Source organism: Stegostoma tigrinum, chromosome 9, assembly GCF_030684315.1.
Source record: "Stegostoma tigrinum isolate sSteTig4 chromosome 9, sSteTig4.hap1, whole genome shotgun sequence".
Lineage (NCBI taxonomy): Eukaryota > Metazoa > Chordata > Chondrichthyes > Orectolobiformes > Stegostomatidae > Stegostoma > Stegostoma tigrinum.
Window position 1 is genome coordinate 35,375,379 of NC_081362.1, and position 22,697 is coordinate 35,398,075.

General features: G+C 40.4%; 1 protein-coding gene across 1 annotated transcript in view; it reads right to left on the reverse strand.

The window, feature by feature from the left end:
* The window catches only part of LOC132210041 (synaptojanin-2-like), a 58,029-nt gene that overhangs the window by 17,766 nt on the left and 17,566 nt on the right, over positions 1-22,697 (reverse strand). The window contains 7 exon segments of the mRNA XM_059648848.1: positions 1,415-1,530; positions 3,819-3,933; positions 4,045-4,155; positions 4,378-4,550; positions 15,104-15,270; positions 16,844-16,922; positions 17,508-17,726. Of these exon segments, the coding sequence (XP_059504831.1) occupies positions 1,415-1,530; positions 3,819-3,933; positions 4,045-4,155; positions 4,378-4,550; positions 15,104-15,270; positions 16,844-16,922; positions 17,508-17,726 (980 nt within the window).

Consider the following 22,697-nt stretch of genomic DNA (forward strand, 5'->3'; position numbering starts at 1 on the left):
ACTGGTTGATGTGGTGTATATGGATTTCAGCAAGGCGTTCGATAAGGTTCCCCACAATAGGCTATTGAACAAAATGCGGAGGAATGGAATTGTGGGAGATATAGCAGTTTGGATCGGAAATTGGCTTGCTGAAAGAAGACAGAGGGTGGTAGTTGATGGGAACTGTTCATCCTGGAGAGCAGTTACTAGTGGTGTACCGCAAGCGTCGGTGTTGGTTCCACTGCTGTTTGTCATTTTTATAAATGACTGGATTAGGGCGTAGGATGGGTTAGTAAATTTGCAGACGACACTAAGGTCAGTGGAGCTGTGGATAGTGACAAAGGATGCTGTAGGTTACAGAGAGACATAGATAAGCTGCAGAGCTGGGCTGAGAGGTGGCAAATGGATTTTAATGCAGACAAGTGTGAGGTGATGCACTTTGGTAGGAGTAACCGGAAGGCAAAGTACAGGGCTAATGGTAAGATTCTTAGTAGTGTAGATGAGCAGAGAGATCTCAGTGTCCATGTACATAGATCCTTGAAAGTTGCCACCCGGGTTGACAGGGCTGTTAAGAAGGCATACAGTGTTTCAGCTTTTATTAATAGAGGGATCAAGTTCCGGAACCAAGAGGTTATGGTGAAGCTGTACAAAACTCTGGTGTGGCCGCACTTGGAGTATTGTGTACAGTTCTGGTCACCGCATTATAAGAAGGATGTGGAAGCTTTGGAAAGGGTGCAGAGGAGATTTACTAGGATGTTGCCTGGTATGGAGGGAAGGTCTTACGAGGATAGGCTGAGGGACTTGAGGCTGTTTTCATTAGAGAGAAGAAGGTTGAGAGGTGGCTTAATTGAAACATATAAAATAATCAGAGGGTTAGATAGGGTGGATTGGGAGAGCCTTTTTCCTAGGATGGTGACGGCGAGCACGAGGGGGCATAGCTTTAAATTGAGGGGTGAAAGATATAGGACAGATGTCAGAGGTAGTTTCTTTACTCAGAGTAGTAAGGGTATGGAATGCTTTGCCTGCAACAGTAGTAGATTCGCCAACTTTGGGTACATTTAAGGCGTCATTGGATAAGCATATGGACGTACATGGAATACTGTAGGTTAGATGGGCTTGAGATCGGTATGACAGGTTGGCACAACATTGAGGGCCGAAGGGCCTGTACTGTAATGTTCTATGTAATGCAACACTCAACAGATTTGTCTTAAGATGCCACAGGAACAACATCTTGAAATATTCCGAGTTCACTTTAATATCTTACGTAATAGTTATTTTAATCAACTCTCTAGACAGGCGCCACACTTTGTTATCTGGGACTTGAACCTTATGGCTCAGAGTAGGGACACTACCATTGCACAACATCCCTCCTCTTATATTCATGCTTTGCTGAGGAAGATGACACGAGAATCATACTTAGCTTAACAAGCTCTACCTGTTTTCAATCCCATTAGATGTTTTATTGCCGCTTTTGCTTCTTTTGCAGTTGTTGTTTTAATTTGTCTCACATGATATGGCTTGCTAATTCCAGTTCTAGATGAAGACTGAGGAATAAGATTGTGTTGAAATCACCTAGAATATGAAACAATAATAACACATCAAACAAAACTCAATATAGAAGCTCAGCAGGTCTGGCAGCTTGTGGACAGAAATCAGTTACCCCTTGCAGAGCTCAGAACCATACTGAGGAAGGGTCTCTCAACAAGAAACTTTAGCTCTGATTTCTCCCTATGGATGCTACCAGGCCTGCTGAACTTTTCCAGCAATTTGTTTTTGTTTCTGATTTACAGCATCCACAGTTCTTTCAATTTTTACCATTGAACTGTTTGGCTGAGAAAAAGACACGTTGTTGAGTTTTGTATTGAATTCACAGGACAGAATTGCAACAATACCAAATTGGAAAGATGATAACTTATACTGTACAAGGAAACAATGATGGTTTTCTAACATGTGAACTCTGGTCAAGATGTAACTATGGGGAAGACATCAGGAAGTAGCTGCACCGCCATCCCACCTCAAGCTTTAACTTATTTCAAAAAGCTACAGTGCCTGGTTGTCTTCTGATTGCAAACAACAGAGCCTTGTGTATAAACATATGTAGCTCTATCAAGCAGTTAAAGCATGTTTGAAATTGCAATCTTATTGTGTAATGTGCCACCAGATACAAACCAAAAGATGTCTGTATCACATCATTCTATCTTGATAATCTAGGCACGCTGCCATTGTCTGAACCTGTATTAATTAAATCTATGAACTTAGCAACTCATGTTGCATTCAGCTTTAATGACATTCTGTATATCTAAATAGATGGTGCTGCCATGACGTCCCCTCTAGGTCCAACGTGCTTGCATTTTTTCAGTTTCCACAAAAGATGCATCTTCCACGATATGACCTCTATTTATCCTTTTGCATATTTCCAAAACATAATTGACACATTAGCTAGATTTGAATCTACAGCTGCACGTAAAAATTTTCTTACACACTGTAAACAAGCTCAATCCTAATTAACATATTAGTTGAGGAATCTGCTAACAGGTTCTCCATCTCTGTCCTGCATCCCATCTTCAGCGGTCGATGTACGTGGTAGAATTTTTAACAGTTACATGTACTATAAGATTGGCTTCATTGACAATATCATAAACAGGTCCCAAATCATTTGCGTGCTATGCAAGCTGGATGTTGAAAAAGAAAATGCCAAAGCCATCTTGCAGGATAATAATTCCCCAGATTGGATCACTTCTCGCTGCACATCATGGAAACTCAAAAATGTGCCCAAGGATTGCATTTTCAAACCTGCAAAAAAGCTAGGTTTCTCCCAGATTATGCCATGATTACGAAAGGTAAGATGTTTCAAAGGTTTGAGCAACACATGATGTTAGTTGTTTTGCACTGCTATTAATCATTAGCAGCATGAGTGATGTTCCCCATTGACATAATGCTGCCATCAAGCCAAGAAGACATTCTGCCTAACACACAAACAAGCTCATAAGTCATATGAGCTACAATGCTGGTGTGATGCCTGGTATGTAGTTCACTTATCTAAACGACTGGCAGATCATGTCCGACAGCAAAGCAGTACACACCTTTAGCTGTTTGTGACAGAGTACAGGTTACATCAAATAAACCTAATCACAGAAGATAACATTAGATGTAACTTTGTGACTGGACAATATTTACCAAATAATTCTGATTGTGCTAACAATGACACTAACAACTAATTTAAGGTCATTTAGCCCCACTTGCTAGGAGCAATATATACATATTTTCATATAAAGGACCCTGTCCTTTACAAACAAAGGATATATGCAGGCATTGCAACTCAACAAAACAAAAGCTTGGGGGAACAACTATTCCCTAGATCATTCCCCAGGAATGACAAAATCTTAAGCAGTAACAGAGATAATGGGAACTGCAGCTGCTGGAGAATCAGAGATAACAAAGTGTGGAGCTGGATGAACACAGCAGGCCAAGCAGCATCTTAGGACCACAAAAGCTGACGTTTCAGGCCTAGACCCTTCATCAGAAAAGTTTTCCTGAAGAAGGGTCTAGGCCTGAAACGTCAGCTTTTGTGGTCCTAAGATGCTGCTTAGCCTGCTGTGTTCAACCAGCTCCACACTTTGTTATCTCTTAAGCAATGTTAGTTGACTTCCCTGGTTTGAATTTAAACAAAAGTTTATGGGATAATAGTTTGCTGGTGCATTCTACATTCTCCTTCTATCTGAGACCACTCGCAATCCAATTAGCACTCTTTTATTCAGTTGTAAAAGCTGGTATTTCGTTTGGAATTTTCATGGAAAATTAACTCCTCTTGTATTGTATCTCTATGAATTTCAATTAGGTAACTTACAGCTGTCCCTGGAAGAATCTGGGATGGATTCAGAGTCAAGGCCTGAAAAGGACTTTCTTCAGATGAAAGCACAGTATCAGAGGTTGATTTTTTCAAGCTTTGTATAGCTAGAAAAACTTTTCAATTTAAAATTTAAACAATCAAATAAATGGCTGTACTATTAAGTTTATGAAGGTCTATTTATTTGATAGCTAACACTACAGTCTTTTTATTCTTACTTGGAGGAAGGGGTCTTTGTGGAGGTAGAGGTCGGTCGGGTTCTGACACAGATCTGTTTGCTCTACGTGGTTGAGGAGCCAGCTCTTCATTAACAGAGGAACATTTTGGATCATTTAAAACTGGAAGAAAAACATATTTAAATGGACACAGAAAACCTAATTGCAAAAATTCCCAGATCAAAGTAAATGTAAACAATAACGAGAGAAGGGTCTAGGCCCAAAACGTCAGCTTTTGTGCTCCTAAGATGCTGCTTGGCCTGCTGTGTTCATCCAGCTCCACACTTTGTTATCTTAAATAATAACGACATTTGGCTATTGTCAAAAGTGATTACATACCAGTTATTTCACTTTTCTGAAGATCCGGCATTCTGTTTAGTAATTGAACCTCAGCAACCTGCTGAGCAGAAGATTCTGGAAACTCTTCAGGTGAAGTTTTGAGATTCACTGTTTTTTCCATCAGCAAATGCTGTGGAATAATTTCATCTAAGTCTTCATCTAAATCTCCTACAAAGAAATAAGATACATTTGATTAATTTCAACAACATACTGAAATGTTTCACTGTTTCACAATTTCACAAATAACATTCTTACAGCAAGTTTCAACAGCGCCACCCTGATACATTCTCACCCCTGGATTAATTCAACATTTAACTGCTAATCACAAATCAGTATCATACCATCATTCAACATCTCACTTCTCTCACAAACCAGCAATTTACTTTTAAAAATTCATTATAAACAAACTGCACAGAACATTTTGAAAACATTTCCATTTCCGATTCTATAATCAAATGTTACTTTATAACTGAGATGATTAATCAATTTGATTCTTTCCAACAGCAACTAATCCTGCTTCTGGGTTGCACAAAACAATTATTTGAATTATCAGCACGACTAGGATTAGCAATTTTGTTAGAGAGTTCTCTGAAAATTACAATTGTGAGGGAAGCAACCAAACCATTTGAAATTTTTGGATGGGACCCATTTACCATTCAGTCAGAAGCAATAGGAATCACTGGAGAGAGCAAAGAGAGGTTGTGAACAGCTGACAGAAGCAACTTCTCTTCAAAGAAAAATGTGGCAAAAGCAGTATGCTAAAAGGACAGAAAAGCAAAAGATGGCTGGAATCTATAAGAGGGGCAATCTAGACCTGTGTGCAGAATGTGCTTTTTAAATTGCTTTAAATGAAGAAAAAAAATGTAAGAGTGCATGCCAGGAATAAGCCATAGACGCAAAGAAAAACAATGATTATTTACTTAAATACAGAGGGAGGAGAAGCCAAAGCAAGAGATGAAATTAGGAGTAATTATTCCAAACATGCTGGTTTGCGGACAGATGTCCTGGGGCATTAACCTTTTTCAGCAGAGCTGACATAAGCATTATTATAGGGCTCTTCAAGTAATGCTTTTCTAGGTGACACAAAGCACCCTTCAATGCTTGACAGGATGGTAGAAACAAATTCAATAGTAGCCATCATAAAGAAACTGGATATACATTTGAAAAATAAAAATTGTCAGAGTGTGGGAAAAATAACAAGGAAATATGACTAACTGGATTGTTCTTTGGAAGAGCTAATGTGGATTTGGTGGGGCAAATAGTATTGAGAACATCGTGTATGGAAGACTGTGAGGTTCCAAGTATTGTAGGCAATAAACCCTCAAGTATTAAATACGCTGACTGATTCAGCTCCATTCCTTCTGTGGAGCAGAAAATGTTGGCCCTATAAATTTAGGAAAAAAAATTATACAATGGCATCAATGAACACAAACTAGTGAGCTAAGATGAACATTTATCATGACATAACGTGTGCTTGTTGAAGATATCTCCTTGTGTCACCAAAATGTTGTTCAGCATCCGTAATCTATTTCACATTAAAAAAACAAAGATAATATGAATAATAATATTAAATCTGATACAGAAAGAAATTTGTGAAATAAATACCACATGCTGTGGAGGCTTCAAGATTTGCACAGATCACAGAATTACAAGAATATCAAATCTCAAACAGAATAACAACTTTTACACTGCACAAGAAAGGGCATTGACTGGTTAGCAGGTGGACTCTAATTTGTAAAGGTGTTACTTTGGAGAATGTTGCTTGGAACTGTTGACACCCAAACGACTGATTTAATTAAAAGAAAAGGCACCATCAGGACATATTCTCTCTGCAAATAAAAAATTCTGAAAACCAGCCCAGCCTGTCTCTGCTTCCCTAACCTGTTCTTCCTCTCACCCATCCCTTCCTCCCACCTCAAGCCGCACCTCCATTTCCTAACTACGACTTCATCCCGCCTCCTTGACCTGTCCATCTTCCCTGGACTGACATATCCCCTCCCTACCTCCTCACCTACACTCTCCTCTCTACCTATCTTGTTTTCTCTCCATCAGTCCACCTTTCCCTCTCTCCCTATTTATTCCAGTTCCCTCTCCCCATCCCCCTCTCTGATGAAGGGTCTAGGCCCGAAACGTCAGCTTTTGTGCTCCTGAGATGCTGCTTGGCCTGCTGTGTTCATCCAGCTCCACACTTTGTTATCTACCATCTGCTATGGTGGGTTTCAAACTCAGCTCCCCAGAACACTGCCTGGGTCTCTGTTTTAACAGTCCAGTGTTAATACCACTAGGCCATTGCCACCCTTGCTATATGGTGAGTCTTAATTTTTATTGTACAATTAGTTCTTACCACAATCAGGATCTCTTCCAATGCCATGGACGTGTATTATTATTTACACTTGTACTTGGTCTTCAGTTTTAGATTTTCTTTCACTTAGCTCTTGTTTCTTATATTTCTCAGTCATTTGATATGAGAATTTTCAGCACTTCTATTTCTTATCTGTAGAATTATTGCTTTAACAGTTTTGACCAGCTTGCAGTTGCAAGTCTATTGCATCCTGTTAAAATTGGCCTTAAATTCAATCTAAGTAACTGAATTTCATTTCTGCTTTCCGGAAGTAATATTTGAATTAATTCTATTATTATGATGATTGATAGAAAAATATTATTAAAGCCTTGTCTCTTGTCAGCTCCAGAAAATTACATGAATTCACCCAAGATATTCACTATTTTCCTAATGCAAGCTTCTTTACTCTTCCCAACGATCATGGAAGTTAAAGGCTCTTTTTAAAACAACTTTGCTTTTTCTATAAACCTTTCTAATCTCCAAATCAATATATTCTGCCACCTCACTGCTGTCATCAGGTAATCTGGAATCAGAGTCAAACAGCAAGGAAACTTGTTCTTCAGTCTAACTTGTCCATGTTGACCAAGTATCCCAAACTGAACTAGTCCCATTTGTCTGCACATAGCCCATATTCCTCTAAACCTTCCTATTTATGTTCCTGTCCAGACATCTTTTAAATGTTGTAACTGTACTTGCATCTATCACTTCCTCTGGCAGTTCATTCCACATACAACCCACTCCTTGTGTGAAAAAGACGCCCCTCAGGTCTCTTAAATCTTTCCACTCACCTTAAAAATATGCCCTTTAGTTTTGAACTCCCCTACCTTTGCTACTCATCTTATCTATGCACCTCATGATTTTAACAAACCTCTAACAGTTACCTCTCAACCTCTTACACTCCAGTGAAAAATTCCCCAGCCTACCCAGCCTCTCCTTATAACTCAAACCCTCCAGTCCCAGCAATATCCTTGAAAATCTTTTCTGAACCCTCTTCAATTTATCATTTCTCTCATTTTCTAAGGCAAAGCCACTTCCAAACAAGAGTCCACTAAGCAACCAACCAATCAATCAGCACCATCTTCTCATACAATACATAATTATTACTTTTGTGATTTATTGATATAGAAAAAATACTTGCGTTCAGGGAATTATGAATTTCGTGTGATATCAGAGGGAGTTCTCAGAAGCAAAAGATTTGAGAATAACTATAACGGATTCATTTGATATTGCAAATTGGCTGTGACATTTGCTTACATAATATCAGTGAATACAGTTCAAAATTACAGAGTGCATTAATAATTGATAAAGCATCATATAAAACCAATCAAATAAAACCAAAAGAACTGCAGATGCTGTAAATCAGAGACAAAAATAGAAATTGCTGGAAGAGCTCAGCAGATCTGACTGCATCTGTGGAGAGAAATCAGGGATAACCTTTCGAGTTGAATCACCCTTCCTCAGGACCTTTGTCTCTGATATAAAACCAAGCATTTAAGTCCAGCAAATGAAATAATTGCAATTATTGATATGAATGTGGAGGGGAAACTGCAATGTTGGTATACTAACAATACCTGCGGCAGGTCAGGCTGGAGGTTCAATCTGTATAAGTTGAATACTTTTCTATTTACTGCTGTAGAATGATAGCACTTGGGTAAGGCTGTGTTGAGCATTTTGGCGTCTTTAAAGTTTTCCCATCCACCATGGAGTTAATACTGAGGTCAGTCGTTCTAACAGTAAGGATACTGTGTTACTGTTGCTTCCTTATCAACAAAGTAATCAAATGTTTTAATCTCAAAACGGAACTCAGTGTGTTTTGGTAACATTCTGATACTATATTCGTGTCTGGTTTCAATATCAGCAATGCCTGTAGGCAGTAAATGGTCGATTGAATTTTGGGTTTTCTTGGATTACTGGTATTCTACAAGGATGTTAGGATCTCCACTATTTACATTTTGATTAACGACCTACTGTCGGTGTTCATACAGTGATCTACAACTTAGCAGAAATTAATATATTGGCTAGATTCACTGCAACTGATTGAAGTTGGTGCCTACCTTACTACAGAGAAAGGAGTTACCCGTTTGAAGAGTCTCTGGCAAGTGATTAAGGTTTTCTTCTATTCCCAAGTTCTAACATAGAATACAAATTGGTGACGAAGTAATAAACAAATAGAAAAAAGGCAAATGGTATAATTAAATAATTAATTGGAACTAATGAAGCATGGTAGGATAGGTGATGAGTCACATAGGACCTGCATGACATTGTGATCCACAGCAAACATATCTGCAACGTGTTTGAAGTTTGAGCAGCTTTGGTTTAGAATTGAGAGACAGTTCAATGCGTCAGAGCAATTTGTATCCCACGAACTCCATCCTAGTGCAGGGCTGATCTTAAATCGAATCCTGCCAAAGTTGCAAGGGCCCCAATCAAATCCTCACCCTCATTCCTGGGTGCGGCCCATGCTTTACGTGTGTGAGAATAATGAGCCACACCAAGATCATAAACCAACTTCAGCAACTTGTCTCCAAGGACGGCTGGATATCTTACCTTGGAGCCAAAACGGAAAGCAATTGTGGCAATTTCTGGAAATCAGACATCATTTTTAAAAAGGCCAAGATGTCAAGGTGGCAGGCATCATAGTCCAAAGAAGATGACAACATGCATAAGAGTAGGCACGGGAAGATAAAAGACTTAAGTCTCAACAAGTTGGATCAGGGATCGTAGAATTGACGGGGGGGTTCAGAGGCCAAATACTTTGGCTTTGTGCCGGGTGCAGAAGGCAAATGTCTTAAGCTCAGCAACAGTCTCATGACTTTCCTTAAAATTCAAAGGTATAGATCATCCACCCAGCATATCTCACAAATAATGATATCCTGGACCCTCAAAACATTATAAATCTTCAGCAATAGGTAAAAAGACAACAACAACCACCCAGTTGATAGTCCCAAGTCCCTGGGCTTACATCACAATGGGCAACATTCCAATAAAAGGTTGTCATTGTAGAGGGTTTTAATTTTCCTAACATAGAGTGCGACTGCCGTCGTGTTAAGGGCTCAGACTGGGTGGAATTTGTAAAATGTGGTCAAGAATGTTTCCTCTAGCAGTATATAAAGGGTCCTAATTGGAAAAGGGCAAAACTTGACCTACTCTTGGGAAATAGGACAGGATAGGTAACTGAGGTGACAGTAGGGGAGCACCTCGGGAACAGTGACCATGGTTTTATTAATTTTAAAATAGTTATAGAGAGGGACAAAACTCATCCTCAGGTTCAAGTCCTAAACAGGGTCAAGGCAAATTTTGATGAAATTACACACGAGCTTGCAGGCATTGATTGGAGTAACTTGTTTTCAGGCAAAGGGGCCTCCAGCAAGTGCAAGGCTTTTAAGAATGTGATTGCTAGAATTCAAGGTGTATATGTTCCTGCGAAGGTGAGGAGCAAGGTTGGCATAAGTAGGGAACCCTGGATGACAAGAGATATTGAGGCTTTGACCAGGAGAAAAAAAAGAGGGATGGCTCAGTAATAGGCAGCTGGGATCACGTGGATTCCTAGAGGTATTTAGGGGATACAGGTGTTACTGAAGGAGGAAATCAGGAAGGTAGAAAGGGGGCACTAGATAGCTTTGGCTGAGAAGATTAGGGTGAAACAAAGAGATTCCTTTAGTTATTATTTTTCCCTTAATATACTTAAGAGAGAATAGGACCCCTCAAAGACCAAAGTGGATATGAATGTGTGTAACTGCAGGAAATGGGCAAGGTCCTGAATTAATATTTCTCCTGTGTTTACCGTGGAGAAAGACATGAAGACTTGAGAACATGGGAAAGTTAGTGGCGATGTCCTGGGGACAGCCCATATCACAGTGGAGGTGGTGCTGGAAATAATAAAATGTATGAAGGTGGATAAAACTCCTGATCCTGACGAGATATATCCAAGAACCCTGGAAGACAATAGCAAAGAAATTGCAGAGGCCCTGGGCTGATATATTTGCATCTTTGTTCACCACGGGTAAGGTCCTGGAAGATTGGAGGGTAGTGAATGTTGTGCCCTTATTCAAGAAGGGCTGCAACTAAAAACCTGCATAGGAGATCATGGCTCACAAATTTGTTAAAGTTCTTTGATGAAGTGACCAGGAAGATTGACGAGGACAGGGCAGTAGATGCAGTCTATACAATTTCTGTAAGGCCTTTGATAAGGTTCCACACGGTTCTGGAATGTTAGATTGCATGGAATCCAGGGAGAGCTAGAAAATTGGATCCAAAATTAACTTGATGGTAGGAAGCAGAGAGTAATAATAGAAGGATGTTTGTCAGATTGGAGGCCTGTGACTAGTGGTATGCCTCAGGTGTTGGCACTGGGCACATTGCTGTTTATTATCTATATCAATGATTTGGATAAGAATGTACAAGGCGTGATTAGCAAGTTTGCAGATTACACTAAAATAGATGGTATCTTGTACAAGGAGGAAGGTTATCAAAAACTGCAGTGGGATCTAGAACAGCTGGCGAAGTGGGCTGAGGGAAATGGCAGATGGAGTTAAATATAGATAAAGTGTGAAGTGTTGCATTTTGGAAAGTCAAATCAAGGTAGAAGTTTCATGGCAAATGGTACGGCCTTAAGGAGTATGGTGGAACAGACAGACCTTGGAGTTCAGATGCACGATTCTCTGAAAGTGGAATCCTGAGTAGACAGGGCAGTGAAGGAAGCTTCTGGCGCACTAGCCTTCATCAGTATGGGCATTGACTACAGAAGTTGGGAAGTTACATTGAAGTTGTACAGGATGCTGGTAAGGCTGGATTTGCAGTACTGTGTTCAGTTTTGGTCACCTTACTCTAGGAAGGATGTTATTGAACTGTAAAGAGTGTAGAAGAAATTTACAAGGAAGTTGCCAGGACACAAGGGACTGAGTTAAAGGGAAAGGTTGGACAAGCTAAGACTTTTTTCTTGAGAAAGTAGGAGATCGAGGGGGGATCTTATAGAAGTGTATAAGATCATGAGAGGCATGAATAGGGTGAATGCACTCAGTCTTTTTCCCAGGGTTAGCGAATTGAGGACTAGAGGGCATCAGTTTAACTTAAGAGGGAAAAGCAAATGTGAGGGGCAACTTTTTTTTTTAAACACATAGGATAGTATGCATATGGAATGAGCTGCCAGTGGATGTGGTTGAGGTGGGTACGTTAACAACATTTAAAAAGCATTTGGACAAATACATGGATAGGAAGTTTAGAAAGATATGGGGAACAGGGTTACCGTGGATGCACATTTTGGTCAGCATAGACCAGTGTGGATCAAAGGGCCTGTCTCCATGCTGCAGGACTCTATGACTGTATGTCCCAACTTATTACAATAGAAACATTTAAGTTTCCAAACTTTGCCTCCATCTCACCTCTCTGTTCTGAGGAGGAATGCTTCGGGTATTTCCTATTGTTCAGTATCACACCGACTACCTGTCTTCCTTTCTCTCTCCCACTTTCTTTTTGTCTCAGATTACTGATGGTGATGGAATAAAAATTTCTGGATCAGTTCACAATCATCAGCCACTATTGCTGCTTGCCTTGCTTATGGTCTTCTACTTGAGTTCTTATTTTAGGAGGGAGGGAAGTTTTAAATTCTAAAAAAAGCATCATGAGCATTCTCAGCTTTCAATGCTCTTATCTACCTGTCAAAATGGTTTTGTTTAACTCACTTAAACTTAAGATAAGTTTGTCCAGGTTGTTTTCTTAAGTTCTGAAACCTTTGCTCATATGCTTCCAGACTAATTCACAGGAGTTTGGAGTAGCCCTTTTTATCTATCATAATCTTGAAAACTTTCCTCCGACAGGGTTGTATCTCTTGTGCTTTACTGATAATTCAATTTCTATGGGCAATCAACACAACATTTGGGTTGCCACTTTATAAAACAATTTCAACAATGCTTCCACATCTTTTTCTTTAAATTTTGGTAAAGCCTGCATAACTTTAAATGTCAACTGAAAGAACTGCAGATGCTGTAAATCAGGAACGAAAACAGAAGTTGGTGGAAAAGCTCAGCAGGTCTGGCGACATCTATGAAGAAAGAATCTGAGTTAACATTTTGGGTCCAGTGACCCTTCCTCAGAACTGTTTTTGTTCTTAACTTGAAATATCTCCTGAATGATCTGCAGATTATGACTCAGCCTTTCCTCTAAACTCTCTAAAATGTCCGGTCTGGCTTGCCCGAGCTGCATTATTTGTAATTTAAATTCCCTTTCTTTTGTTTTCTCCTCCTTCCCTAATTCCAGTTTTCTAAGTTCAAATGCTCTTTGGAATTCTCTCTTTCCTCCCTTTAGAATTCCATTCCCAATTTCTCATTTTCAATTCCTTTAACTGAAACTCATGACTCACTGATTCATCCTCTGTACTATTTGAAAGGTCAAATGGCCTATTCTTGGTTCTACTGACTATGTTTCTATAGCTATATGGAATCTCTAATATTTCCAATAAACCCAAATGTTTCGATACTAAATTGATAATGTCTGCCTTCTTAGCTCAGTGGCAAGTTTATTTCAATCTACAGGCTAACTCTGTTAGTTTAGATTAAGTTGTGACCCACAAAAATATGAGCGCAATTTTTGACACTTGCACAAAGGATTGCACTAGAAATTGCTAAAGTCTATACTTAAACTTGATGTCAAAATACCAGATGTAGGGTGTACAAAAACCCAATTCTAGAACTACAGTATCGACGTTGCAATATCCCAAACGCCTTCTAAAGTTAATGCCACAGGGATAGCTAGTCACACCAAATCAGCTTATCACTGGAGTTACAAGAGTGAAACCAAAACATTCAATTACCCCTCAAAATTGCCTTAAAAATTGCAGACTTTATGAACAACAGATCTTCAATGCCAAGTTTATATCACAATTAAAAATTAACATTTTATTATTAATAATATAGCTTTAGTGGAAGACAGATGAGGAACAACGTAATCAAAATAAGTTCTACAATCTAAAGCCCAACCTTTTGAATCATAGACCCATCACATACAGAGTTGAGATAAATTCAGAAGAAAATCTGAGAACTATACTTTTCCAGTTCAATGAATCATTCAAACAATAGATACCAGGCCTTTTGTGAAATCCTTGGATTTGTTCACAGCTAAGTAGAATAGTCCACTGCTGGGTCTACAGGCAGGAAGAGCTAGGGACAACAAAATTTACATAATTCAGGAGCACTGACAGGAGCAGGCAGGCAGGTCTCAAAGTGAGGCAAAACAGTCACATTGAAGAGGTCTGTGTAAAGTGTTAAGGGCAGAAACATCCACCAAAAGTCCCCACACTTGGCCAATCAAGTTGTTAGGCTGTCCACCATCAACCTTTGTTTTATCGGTGAGGGGAAGAAATGAGGCTGTTAATTGGCTACTAAACCCTTTGTAAAATGGAAGACACGTTGGGATGAATAAATAGTCAGCAGGTAGGTCACATGGCACATGTTCCTCACTACTTTCAATAGTATAAGTGAGGGCATTGGTAAAATCTGGATATAGTTCTTATGCAGCTAGCTATTCTACAAATGCTTGTACTTACAGTTTAGTGGACAGATTGTTGATGGAAGAATTACAATACTAATTATTCTACCACCAAGGAGTCCTCCTGCCAGAAAAATATAGTCAACTACGTAGCAATTGATCAAGTAGTAGTAGTTTGGGTTTAGATTTGTGAAGTAAACAAAAATGTATTAACCAGGAAACAGCAACGAGATTATGTTTACAATCGTGTCTTGGGGATGTTAACTATTTCTAGTAAGTACTTCTAGAAAATTCTTCAATAGAACAATAACCCCAAAGGGGTTTAAACAAATGAAGCAAACTGTATCACTGGCAGACAAACAGGAGGCTGGAAGAATGCAGCAGGCCAGGCAGCATTTGGAGGAGAGGAGCTGTCAATGTTTCATGTATTACCCTTCTTCAGGGCCTGAGGGCCAGTCCTGAAGAAGGGTAATATCCAAGACGTTGACAGCTCCTTTCCACCAGATGCTGCCTGGCCTGCTGCATCCTTCCAGCCTCCGGTTTGTCTGCCAGTAATGCAGCTTGCTTCATTTGTTCTCTCAGCCTCCTGTCCATCTCCATTAGATTTCAGCATCTGCAGTTTTTTGTCTCTAACCAAGTATCACTGGTGGTTTGTTAAGTTGGCACAAGTTAAAACTGTTATTGAGGTGAATATTGTGAATCAGATGCTTTGACTGTGTTCCATTGTTTAGCATAATCTACTTTCTACTCAACATTCACTAATTGCACACTTGAAGTTATGAACTCATTGTGCAGAAACTTACACAGCAGCACCTGGCATTCTGGCACATCAACATCCTTATACCACTGAATATTTTTTGTATCATTTAGTCGTGATTTTGCCCATGAGGCATATGAATTTTTATGTCATAATCCAGACCGTTAAAATCAAAAGTTTCTTCAAGCAGGCAAGAATTTGCAGTTGGAGACATCGGTGCAATACTGTTTCCGTTCATATTAATTTCTTCATGCAGATTATTGAGCCAACTTCTCGTTCGGGGTTTTACACACACCACTCTGCCATTAACCTTGAAGGTATTAAATTATAATTTTAAATTGATTGGACAGTACAAATAAATAATTGCATAAAATGTGTTTCTACCCTCCTTTTAGTACATATCAAACGGTACCAAAGCATCAGCTAAACAAATTTTTTCTGATGAAGGGTCTTGGCCCGAAATGTCAGCTTTTGTGCTTCTAAGATGCTGCTTGGCCTGCTGTGTTTATCCAGCCCCACACTTTGTTATCTCAAATTTCATTTCTTCTCTGGTTTATTTGTCGATTGCCTGACACCTTTTTCCTCTACTTTCCAACCCTCCTCTCAAGCAGAAACATTTGCCCTTACCTTCTCTACATGAGCTTCTCAATATATTAAATACTTTCAAAAAAAAAATCACTCTTTAAACTGCTTCAGCTTAAATCTCAACATGAGAGGTGTGTGTGCATGTGCGAGAGGCGGTGAAATTTGAACTCAATGAAATCTGTATTTTAAAGCTAATCTAATTGTGACCACGTAACCATTATCAGTTGTAAGAAAACAAAATCTGAAACATATGGTCCTTCAGGGAAGGAGATCTGTCAGGCCTGCACATGGTTGACTCTCTTAAATGCTGTGAGAGGTTTGCTAGAATATTTCAATGCAAGGTCAGTTAGAGATGGGCAATAAATGCTGACCCTATCAGTGACACCCATATTGCATACAAGTATAAGGGAAAAAAATTAGGAAAAGAGGAAGTAGGGAAACTAGAACCATATGCTAGTTAACATAACATCAGTAGCAGTAAATGCTGAAATCCATCATTAGACACTTGGCTAATGTCATGAAGAAATCAACTCCCAGAACAAGTACATTAGTCTCTGGGCGACAAGCCCAGTGGAATTAACACAATGCCATCACCTCCTGCAAATAGTGGGATTATAACTACTATTCTGCAATCCTTCCAGTAAACTTGAGGAATTCTGGATGATCAAATTAAGCATCTGCTATCTTTGTAGCTACCTCTTTTAAACCCCAAGGTTTGGAATATTAGGTCCAGGGCATTTTATGGTCTCTTAGTCCCTTTGTTTTCAAAACCATTCCATTAGGTTTTACTTGGTAGATCAATGCAGCACAATGTTTTTTCCATACTAAATTGGTTTGGGTTGCTGATTAATGCTATTTGAATACATCAATCAGATTACTGCTTGCTTCGGCCAGCAGCTGTGACTGCTTAAGAAAACTCTTAAAATAGTAAAAGGCAGGAAACAAGTACTAACAAGACAGTAAGTTCTAAACCTTCATTTTAATGGTATTACTCAAACATACCAATTGAATGGTGGAGTTAACATTGCTCCTATGGCTTATTCAATGTACTGTCTAAACAATAAAACTGTTATATTTTGATCAAATTAATTACTAAGTATCTGCACATTTCATTTTAAAAATTCCAGAATAGACAATAAGGTAATAGCTTCATTTATTGTGGCAATTTGCTCTTCTTAGAGACACATATGAAGAATGTTCTTAAGCTTAGTTGTTTCTGTATTAAAATGACTGACGGCATTTTAATTTAACATACTAGGGCATAAAATGAAGACCATTTTGCATTGAACCAAACTTACCATTTTTCCATCTAGATCCAAAACTTTCAGAGCCATCCGACTATCCTGAAAAGTTACCAGCATCTGTCCATGATCAAATCTAACAAGAATATTGTCACAGAATTATTGTCCCATTATGGCCAGCATCTTTTAGCAAAACAAAGGCAAGAAAATCACCTCCCATCAGGGCAGGCTTGATTAGGGTAGATGCTGAGTGTTTTTTTTTCCTGGCTGGAGAATCTAAAATATGGGGACACAGTTTCATGATAAAAGGTTGTGACAAGGAGAAATTACTTCATTTAACAGATTGCAAATCTTTAGAATTGTCTGTGTCAGATGATTGGGAATGCTCCAACATTGAATATATTTAAGGCTGGTAGAGATTTTTCTTTTCAGTCTCTCAGGGAATCAAAAGATATGGAAGTGGCTAGGAAAGTGAGGTGGAAGGGCAAAATCAATGATTGTAATAAATACTGGAATAGGCTCAATGGGCAATATAGTCTGTTCCAGCTTCTATTTCTTGTGATCTGGCTACTTCATCGTGATATACGGCAATGCATCAATAACAATCAATAATTGTCAGTTTTGTCCAAACTCTTCTCATTTTGATAAAAGACAAAGATAAAAATCTGGTCAAGGAAACCACTGTGCACAGGGCTGTTTATTACTGGCAATCAGCTCTTACCTCACCAATAAAATATTGCCATAACTCTGGAACCAATTAATTACTTCATTTCTTAGGTCATCTGAAAAGGGCTCCCTTTCTCCACTAGTTGGTCCTTTAAGGTATATCATGACAGTCGCATCTAATAGCCCCTGGGAAGATGTAATTTCCTGGAATACTTGTTCACGTGCAAAAATATCCACATACCAAATATTCACTTCAAAGACAGCTAACATGGGCCTATATTTGAATTTTGGAAAGGAAAAAAATGTGTAAGTACGCAAGCTAGAACATCAACATTATAACTGGTATGAACATATTAACATTTATATAAACATTAACCAGTGGAAATGTAAATATTGTTCAAAATGGTTTATGCACTTTAAAAATCACAGCCTCATTACACAGATTCAAAATGTTGAAAATAGGTTACACCTTTATTTTATTGAATGGGTGTCACAGTCATATTAATTATTCAGTTAATTCTGCTGACAGAACAAATCCAACCGACATCCTCCCCCAACCCCATACGCTGTTCACCATCTACAAGACATGTCAAGAGTTTGATGAAATACTCCCCAATTGCCTGTATGCGTGCAGCACCAGTAACATTCAGTATGCTCAATGACAAAAGTAAGGTGGAAGACAAGTTGCAAGAGGGAGGCAATTTCCAAAGGAATATTGATAGGTTAAATAAGGGGACATAAGGAGTATAATGTGGAAAAACATGAAGGTCATTTTGGAATGGAAAACAAAAGAACACAGTATTATCTAAATGAAGAAAAACTACAGAATGCTGTAACACAAAGGGACTGGGGGCTTGGGATTTGGGTGCTTGTGACCAAAACACAAAGCTAGAACACAGGTGCAACAGGTAATCAGAAAGGCCAATGGAATGGTGGCCCTTATTTCTGAAGATTTGGAGTATAATTGTAGGGAAGTCTTAGTGCAATGCACAAGGTGCTGGTGAGACTACATCTGGTGTACTGAGAGCAGTTTTAGTCCCTATTTAAAGGAAAGATGTTATTTCATTGGACGCAGTTCAGAGAAGGTTCACTGTAACAATCCTCGGTATTGAGGGATTGCCTCACAAGTAAAGTTTAAGCAAGTTTCAACTCTACTCATTGGAATTTAGAAGAATGAGACGTAATTTCATTGAACATAAAATTCCAAGGGACTTGATAAGGTAAATGCAGAGAGGATGTTTCTCTTTATGGGAGAGAGTCTAGAATGAAGGGGCAAAGTCTCAGGACAAGGGGTGCTAATTTAAGACTGAGATGAGGAGGAATGTCTTCTCTCAGAAGGTTAAGTGTCTTTGTAACTATTTGCCAAAGACAGAGCTGTGAGGGCAATGTCCTTGTGTATACTTAAGGCTGAGATAGATACAAGTAGTTCTCATTTAATGTGACAGTGGAGTTCTTTAATGACCTCGTGTTATTAAAAAAAATCACACTATAGGGAAATCACTACAGCTGCCTGGCAGAAAATTTAAGTTATCCAAACAGCATCCACTATTCAATCACATTGTAGCCAATTCGCATTAACAAAAAATGCTTTATAGCAGAACAATTTGTAGATTCTCGATCAGTAGAGGAATCGAGGATTGCAAGAAAATTCAGGAAAGTGGACATGAGGGCTGCCAGATCAACCATGATCCTACATAATGGCATAGAAGGCTCAGGGGGCCAAACAGCCTACACCTGTTCCTATTCCTTATGGTCTTAGGATAATGCAGCCAAAGGATTAGCACTCCATCTACCAACTTTAACATTCCTTCCTTCCACAATTGATGTACATTGGCAGCAGTATGTACCATCAACAAGGCAGATTGCAGGAATTCACTAACACTCTTCCAAACCTGTAATCTCCACTAATTGGAAGGGCAAGGGGAGTAGATGCATTTAAGCTGCAAGTTCCAATCCAAGGCTCTCATTATCCCAAGGTGGAGCTATACCACGGTTGTGTCATTTTCAATAGATCAGCGTCCTGAAATTTCAGCACTATGTGTATGCCTACATTCATAGCTGCAGCAGAAAACATAACTGCCACCTTCCAAAGGGAAATTAGGGATGTGCAACTGGCCGACTTATCCAGAAAAGTCTACATTCCATGATCAAATAAAAAGAATGAGGCTCAGGAATCCCAGAATCAGATCCCAGCCCAGACCCATGTTTTTTAAAAGATCCCCTTAGTCAATACAATTCAGCAAAGATCTAACCCTTCATCTTTAGTACACACCAATAAATTTTCATGTCCCAGTCAGCCTGCAATGCTTGAAGTCAAGCAAACTTTGGGTACAATGTTATCAAGTACCAGATGTTTCCATTATAATTTGGTAGGCAAAATTGTCAAGGATAAAATGGTGAGGTAAAAATGTATATCAAAGCGAAATTTATGTATGGGACTGATGATTGAATGTATGACTAATGTGCTTTTGTGCGTTATGCTAAGCATACAGTGCTGTTGCATGATATCTACATTGCAAAGAGATGCCTTCTACAATTACAAAAAGCAGCCTCAATTTAAATTAGATAAATATGAGGTGTTGCATTTTTTAAAACGCAAACCAGGATAGAACTTAAACAGAGAGTGGTAGGACTCTAGGGGCTGATGCTAAACAAAGAGACCTGGGGTGCAGATGCATAGTTCTTGGAAAGTGAAGTCAAAAGTTGACAGGGTGGTGAAGAAGGCATCTCGTATGTTTGCCTTCATTGGTCAGTACATTGAGCACAGGAGTTGTGACATCATGTTGCAGGATATTGGTGAGACCACTATTAGAATATTGCATTCAATTCTGGGCTCCCTGCTATAGGAAAAGTGTCACTAAACCTGAAAGGGTTCAGAAAAGATTTGAGGATGTGGCTGGGAACAGAGGGTTTCAGCGAAAGGGAGGCGCTTAATAGACTGGGGCTATTTTCCCTGTAGCATTGGAGGTCAAGGAGTGACATTATAGAGATTTATAAGATCATGAGGAATATCGGTACAGTGAATAGTCAAGGTTTTCTTCCCCAGGGTGGGGAAGTCCAAAACTAGAGGGCCTAGGTTTAAGGTGAGAAGGGAAAAATTTAAGACAGACCCAAGGGGCAATATTTTCCATGCAGAGGGTAGAGGGTGTATGGAGTGAGCCGCCAAAAGTGGTGATGGAGGTGGATACAATTACAACATTTAAAAGGCCTCGTTCAGAGCAAAATTGAGCAAATACTGGCAAAGTGGACTCAATCAGTTTAGGATGCTTGGCTGGCGTGGACCAGTTAAACTGGTTCTGTGCTTATAACTCTTATGACTCTTTAGTATAAATCGCATTTTATACTGTCTATTAGCATAAAGTGTCAGAGGATCTAGTAGAGCTTACACTGCCACCTAAAGACTGCCACGTGCAACAACAGTGTCATCCAAGATAACAAAGGGTGAAGCTGGATGAACACAGGGCCTAGACCCTTCTTCAGAGAGGGGAATGGGGAGAGGGTTCTGAAATAAATAGGGAGGGGGGGGGAAAAGAGGCGGACCGAAGATGGATAGAGGAGAAGATAGGTGGAGAGGATAGTACAGGTGGGGAGGTAGGGAGGCGATAGGTCAGTCCGGGGAGGACACACAGGTTAAGGAGGTGGGATGGAGGTTAGTAGGTGGGAAATGGAGGTGCGGCTTGAGGTGGAAGGAGGGAATAGGTGAGAGGAAGAACAGGTTAGGGAGGCGGGGACAAGATGGGCTGGTTTTGGTACACAGTAGTGGGAGGGGATGAGCTGGGCTGGTTTTGGGATGCAGTAGGGGAGGGGGAAATTTTGAAGTTTGTGAAGTCCACATTGATACCATTGGGATGCAGGGTTCCCAAGTGGAATAGGAGTTGCTGTTCCTGCAACCTTCGGGTGGCATCATTATAGCACTGCAGGAGGCCCAGGATGGACATGTCGTCTAAGGAAGTGGGGGGGGGGGGGGGGGGGGCGCTGTTAAAATGGTTCGCGACTGGGAGGTGCAGTTGTTTATTGCGTTCCATCCCCTATTCCCAATTCCTTCGCCTTCGCTGCATCTGCTCCCAGGATGAGGCATTCCCCTCCCACACATCCCAGATGTACGCGTTCTTCAGGGACCGCAACTTCCCCCTGCAGTGGTCGAGAACGCCCTCGACCCCGTCTCTTGCATTTCCCTCAACTCATCACTCACACCCCGTCCCTGCAATAACCGCCCAAACAGAATCCCCCTAGTCCTCACATACCTCCCCACCAACCTCCGGATACAATGCATCATCCTCCGACACTTCTGCCATCTACAATCCAACCCCACCACCAAAGACATTTTTCCACCCCCACCCTTGTCTGCCTTCCGGAGAAACCACTCTCTCTGGGACTCCCTTGTCCGCTCCACACTCCCCTCCAACCGCACCATACCCAGCACGTTCCTTTGCAACCACAGGAAGTGCTACATCTGCCCCCACACCACCTCCCTCACACCCATTTCAGGCCCCAAGATGACCTTCCATATCAAGCAGATGTTCACCTGCACATCTGCCAATGTGGTATGCTGCATCCACTGTTCCTAATGTGGCCTCCTCTGCACTGGGGAAACCAAGCTGAGGTCTGGGGACCGCTTTCCGGAACTCCTCTGCTCGGTTCGCAACAAACAACTGCACCTCCCAGTCGTGAACTATTTTAACTGCCCCTCCCATTCCTTAGACGACATGTCCACCCTGGGCCTCCTGCAGTGCCATAATGTTGACACCCAAAGGTTGCAGGAACAGCAACTCATATTCCGCTTGGGAACCCTGCAGCCCAATGGTATCAATGTGGACTTCACAAGCTTCAAAATCTCCCCTTCCCCCACTGCATCCCAAAGCCAGCCCAGCCCATCCCCTCCCACCACTGCATCCCAAAATCAGCCCACCTCGTGCCCGCTTCCCTAACTTGTTCTTCCTCTCACCTATCCCTTCCTCCCACCTCAAGCCGCACCTCTACATCCCACCTACTAACCTCATCCCGCCTCCTCAACCTGTGTGTCCTCCCCAGACTGACCTATCCCCTCCCTACCTATACTCTCCTCTCCACCTATCTTCTCCTCTATCCATCTTCGGTCTGCCTCCCCCTCTCTCCCTATTTATTTCAGAACCCTCTCCCCATCCCCCTCTCTGATGAAGGGTCGAGGCCCGAAATGTCAGCTTTTGTGCTCCTGAGATGCTGCTTAGCCTGCTGTGTTCATCCAACCTCACACTTTGTTATCTCA